The 5,767-nt window shown below is 32.7% G+C and overlaps 1 protein-coding gene across 1 annotated transcript; it reads left to right on the forward strand.

Moving 5' to 3' along the window:
* Window positions 1-1,020: 1,020 nt before the first annotated feature.
* Window positions 1,021-5,309, forward strand: LOC144563008 (GTP-binding protein Era-like protein). The gene is made up of 9 exons (XM_078312383.1): window positions 1,021-1,377; window positions 2,110-2,255; window positions 2,601-2,741; window positions 3,199-3,309; window positions 3,551-3,676; window positions 3,962-4,060; window positions 4,192-4,293; window positions 4,593-4,673; window positions 5,106-5,309. Exons 1-9 carry the CDS (start codon window positions 1,065-1,067, stop codon window positions 5,187-5,189), a joined length of 1,203 nt encoding a protein of 400 aa, XP_078168509.1. The 5' UTR covers window positions 1,021-1,064; the 3' UTR covers window positions 5,190-5,309.
* Window positions 5,310-5,767: the final 458 nt, after the last annotated feature.

The following is a 5,767-nucleotide window of genomic DNA, read 5'->3' on the forward strand; positions in this document are numbered from 1 at the left end:
TTTATTTTTTGTATTAAAATATTAGAAATGTTGAATATATTTCTTTGAAAATAGATGAAATACAATATAATTTGATTTATTAGAAAGACTCCAACAAATAACTCGGATCAATATTTTTCAGATCGGATTTTTCGCGGCTGTAAGAAAAATTAATATATTTCTTTATGTGTTATTAGAAAAAAAAAAAAAATGCTTAGATTCTGAGTTATTGATCCCGGTTCAAAAGTCATTTCTAGGTAATCCAGAAAATATTGTGATCCTTCTATGACATTTAATTTATAAAAAGTTATATCTATTTTTGAAAAAAAAAAACAAAAACTTTAAGTTATTTAATGATTATTATTCAAAAAGAATTCTCAAAATAGATACAACTTTTTATAAATTAAATGTCCTAGAAGGATCACAATATTTGTTGGATTACCTAGAAGTGACTTTTGAACCGGGATCAATAACTCAAAATTTAAGCATTTTTTCTAATAACACATAAAGAAATATATTAATTTTTCTTATAGCCGCGAAAAATCCGATCTTAAAAATATTGATCCGGGTTATTTGTTACAATCTTTCTAATAAATCAAATTATATTATATTTCATCTATTTTCAAAGAAATATATTCAACATTTCTAATATTTTAATACAAAAAAAAATCTGTTTTAAAAAAAAAAAAAAAAAGTGAGACCGGGCGGTCCGTCCGGTTTGAAGAAAAACTGATTTTGAGACCTGACGATGGTTTTTAAAAAAAAATAATAATAATCATATTGGTTCCTAAAAATAATTTAATTATTTATGGTTTATAAAAAAAATTCCTGTATTGAAGTGAAAAGTACCCTGTGATGTGATGGCAGGATCCGTGTGGATAACCGATAAGTACTACCAACGGTGTCGCCATCGTCAACGCTGAAAACCATAGCATTTTCGCACTTGTCAGTATAATACTACACGGAAAGGCATTTCCTCAAGCCACAGAATATCGGAATTCCTCTTATCCATTCTCTTCTCTGTTCCTTTTCAAGGCTCTCTCAGCTTTAACAGTCAAAAAACCAAAACCCTCGTAAACACAAAAATGGAGGTGGCGGGTTTGTCTCCCCACCCCTCTCCGCCGGTTCATTTACGGCGGCGGTCTCTCTCCTTTCGTTCATTCCTCTCTCCTCTCTCTTGCTCTCTTCCTTTCCTTACTCGTCACACCTCAACTCAATCGCTCCGCCGCAGGAATTTCCTTTCAAGGAGTAAAACCCAAACCGATGATGAAGAAGAATCGACTTCTTCCCGTAAGCCCGGGTCGGTTTTGTCATTGAATAACAAGCCTAGCAGGAACCTCTCTCTTCTGAACGAATTTGAGATGGAAGAGCTTGAGTTCGATCCCTCCCATAAAAGCGGTTTGTCTCCTCTCTTGTTTTGCATTTTTAGTTGTCGAAATTATTAATTCTAGCTTAATTGAGCCTACCTTTGAGCTCAATTGGCATATAAACGGTATAATTTGTTTATACAATCATGACTTGAGACATGAAGATATAACATGTACATCTTTCCCCTGGTTGTTCTTCTTATATATAGATAAATATTGTTGGGTTATTCGGGCATGTGTAAGTAAACTAGTATGAAGAATAGTGACAAACGAATAGTCCGGTTTGGTTCGGCAGGGTCAAAAATTCGTTCGGTACAAAAAGGAAGAAAAAAAAAACCCAAATTTTTTTTTTTAATTTCGCATTTTTTATCACGAATAATTCATGACTCGCGTTTTATTTGTGTTTTATTCACGAATTAAACGTATTATGAGTTTTTTTGTGTTTTATTTGGAGTTCGGTTTGGAAACGTCAAAAAAACGTTTAATGCGCGAATTATTCGCAAATTAAACGCGTATATTTGTCATTATGGTATGAAGTAGTATGGAGAAAATATTTTTTTTTTCCTCGTATTTATCAAAATTGTAAATGAATTTCCTTTACTTTTGTTGAGGTATCTGTTTTACCTCTTGACATCTCTAAAGGGGCGCATAAAGTTTAGCTCCGTGCATAATAGACACTCTTGTACTGTAACATCCTTTGAAGCAGCTTTAAGCTTTAACCATTGGAGATATCTCTAAATCAATTAATTGCATGTTATTGTAGGATTTGTAGCTGTTCTGGGGAAACCTAATGTCGGTAAAAGTACACTTTCAAATCAATTAGTCGGCCAAAAGGTTTCTATTGTTACTGACAAGCCTCAAACAACACGACACAGGATCCTTGGCCTTTGTTCTGGCTCTGACTACCAGGTATTATTTTTCTTTTAAAATATGACATGTTTAAATGTTGTGGGATCAATGGAGCCTTATAAATTACTCTTTGGTATGTATTAGTGTCAACCTGAGTGTTGGCTGGGGTTAATTGCGTGATTAAAGTTATTGCATACTGATAATGATACTATTTAGCTAATCAAGTTGGCCCTTTTATGTTATTTTTTTGACATGGATTAAGAAAATGTAAATGATACGGAGAATTGTATACCCTTATTTTAAATTATTAATCTACATTGTATAATCGTTTGCACTTCTAACGTTGCATTCTAGTAACTTTAATATCTAACTGTTTCTAATTTGAGCTATGGTTTTAGTGTGCAGATAATACTATATGACACTCCTGGTGTTATACAAAAAGAGATGCACACGTTAGACAGCATGATGATGAAAAATGTGAAGAAAGCAGCTGTTGATGCTGATTGTATGATGGTAGTGGTTGATGCTTGTAAAATGCCCCAAAAGGTAAGTTTTATTTGTTTCTGTCTTTCTATTTCATTGTTCCCATTTTTTTTCCCCTTTGTTTTTGGGTTGGGGTGGGGGGAATGTATCAGAGTGATCCACATTTGAAAGAAATTTGCAAAACTCCTACCTTCTGTATTCATATTGATATAAATCCTGGTAAAATGAAATTACTGACACATCCTATAGTTCAATAAATTTCCAAATGTTCTTTTGAAATATTGCAATTGAAGAAATCGATTTAAATTCCTTAGTTATTTTTTAAGGCTCTTTTTATTATTTTCATGTTTGAAGAAAACATGGTTTTTATGACCCGACGCCAACTGTTGGAATTTGTTGATTTTTCAATTAGGCTTGGACTTATTTGCCAATACGCAAGGAGGACTTTCTTGCAATTTGTTAATAATGGCAAGTGTCAATTATTATTTGGGTCTCTTCTAACTAGAAGATTTTATTTCAGATTGATGATATACTTGAAGGTATCTGTACTTTGGAGAAAAAACCACCAACTCTAGTTGTGTTAAATAAGAAAGACTTACTAAAGCCTGGAGAGATTGCAAAAAGGGTAGAGGTATGTTATCTTATTTTTATTATTTTACACAATATTGTTTATTTATATTTTCTATGGTACATGGACCATTTTGTTCCTTATTTAAAATAGATCTAAAATATGGGCAAAAATAGGCACATAAAAGAAAATTTTGACTTTGGTTTGTGCCAACTGGCAGTGCTGGCAGTGCTGGCTAATTTTAATCCATTCAATCAGTCATGTAATTCTTAAATTTCTAATACTTTGTAAATCATTCTCATAGTGGTATGAGAAAAATGCAGATGTAGATGATGTCATACCTGTCAGTGCCAAGTATGGGCATGGAACTGACGATGTCAGGGACTGGATATTGTCGAAATTACCATTTGGTCCTGCATATTATCCCAAGGTATGTGCCTTCAGGCCTATACTAATAAGGTACAGTTGTATAATACAAGCTGGTATCTACTGCCTGACATAGTTACCTTGCTGGTATAGCCAATCTCTTGCCTTTTATATCTTTTGATATTGTCCTTGATTGTCTGATATTTCAATCGAAAAGTTTAAAATACAGCGAGGGTTAAATTTGGTTGAACTGACAGATAGTCATGCAAGTGAAGATTAAATGTTTGCGAGCATGTTTTAAATTTGGTTTAATATTTTCTTTTCATGTTTTTCATATTGTATTATGCAGGATATCATTAGCGAGCATCCAGAGAGATTCTTCATAGGAGAAATTGTTCGTGAAAAAATATTTATTCAATATAGGAAAGAAGTTCCTTATGCTTGTCAGGTTAGGTTTCTTAGTACTGTCCTTAAATACCTGGCTCAAATTTATGTTCTTTCAACATCCTTAGTTTTTGAAAAAAAAATTATTGAAATTTCTTTTGAGGTTATTGTGTTCACAGCTTTAATTGTATCCAGGTTAATGTTGTGACCTACAAAACAAGGCCTAATGCAAAAGACTTCATTCAGGTCGAAATTTTGGTTGATAAGGACTCTCAGAAGATTATTCTCATTGGCAAGGTATGAATTTTAAAAGTTCAGATTTAATTAATAGTGAATAGTTCCTATCTGGAGACGATTGTTTGTTAGTCTAGCCTTTCTATCTTATTAATCAACAGGTTCATACTATATTCAACGAGCGTGATATGTAAAATTGAGCTTCACTGCCCAATTTTTGTGTTTGTGTATATTTTGGGCTTTTTTTTTCTGTAAAGCGTTTGTTATAGTTTTTGTTTGTGAACTTTGATTTGTTATACATTTGCATGTAGTTTTGGATCAGAAGTGTTTTTTTAATTATATTACGGAAAAAAAAAATTCAGGAAGGGAAAGCCCTGAAGGCATTGGCAACAGCTGCAAGGCTTGATATAGAGGATTTCCTAAATAAAAAAGTTTATCTCGAGGTACTTCATTTATTTTGAAAAAAATTCCTCTTTACTCAAAAAAAAAAAAATTCAAGAAATCTACCGAGAGGCCACCACCCTGCTGAGTGCTGAGTCCAATTTGTTCAAAAGATCCTAAATTGACCTTTTTCACTCATTCCTGACCCGAATTGAGTAATCTGTAGTTTCGGCGTCTCTTATAAAATTGGGGAAGAAGAATTATAGTGCTTACATCAAATGTTTTATGGGTTTTTTTTTTAGTATGGTATACTCCCCTTTTACCTATGGATATTTTTTTTAAAAGACTTTTATATATGGATAGTTGTTATTTGGAGAGGATTTCAGATGCATCATGATCCCAGCAATTATTTACTGGAGATTTACAAGTGCTAAGCCATGTGTCCATAACATTATATGTGATGTTGTTGTATGTTGTTCTCTTGGTTTGGACAGGTTGAAGTCAAGGTAAAAGAGAAATGGCGAGAAGATGAAAAGCTTTTGAAAACTTATGGGTATGCTGGAATTAAGATTTATTGATGTATATTACCTTTTGCTGGAATCTGTTTTGATATTAGCACGATGCATTGCAAAAGAGGAATGAGAGGTAAGAGAAGCGTTGATTAAAATTCAATAATCTTTTGCAAAATATTTTCAAAATGTGTTAATGGGGGGACTGGAACTGTCATTGGCTCCTTGGCTTGGTGAAATTTTGCGAGTACTTCTGAGCATAGTGATGAACGAATAGATTGGGTTCGGTTCGGTGGAATCAAAAATTCGTGATCCGGATATAATTCGGGAATGATTCGGTACAACAAAGAAGCCAAAAAAAAAATTTGCGTTTTTTTCTTGTTGTTCTCGCGAATAATTCGTGATTCGCATTTTATTCGCGAATAAAATGTATTATACTTTTTTTTTTGCGTTTTACTCATAGTGGTTTAGAAACGTCAAAAAATGAATAAAACACGAATTATTGGCTAATTAAACCTGTATATTAGCGACATTTAAGAGATATCAAGGATTTGGTGGTATTTATTGGGATGGTTTTTACTTCTAAAAAGGCGAAATTGGATTCATCTCCATTAAATTTACTGTTTTAAAATATTTTCTCATTTACT

This window comes from Carex rostrata, chromosome 12 (assembly GCF_964058835.1).
Source record: "Carex rostrata chromosome 12, lpCarRost1.2, whole genome shotgun sequence".
Taxonomy (NCBI): Eukaryota; Viridiplantae; Streptophyta; class Magnoliopsida; order Poales; family Cyperaceae; genus Carex; species Carex rostrata.

Excerpts from the sequence above, each read along its gene's own strand:
- LOC144563008 (XM_078312383.1), top strand. The coding sequence starts at position 1,065 with ATGGAGGTGGCGGGTTTGTCTCCCCACCCCTCTCCGCCGGTTCATTTA. Across the intron at positions 2,742-3,198 it reads CTTGTAAAATGCCCCAAAAG|ATTGATGATATACTTGAAGG; the intron begins GTAAGTTTTATT and ends ATTTTATTTCAG. Across the intron at positions 4,061-4,191 it reads AAGTTCCTTATGCTTGTCAG|GTTAATGTTGTGACCTACAA; the intron begins GTTAGGTTTCTT and ends AATTGTATCCAG.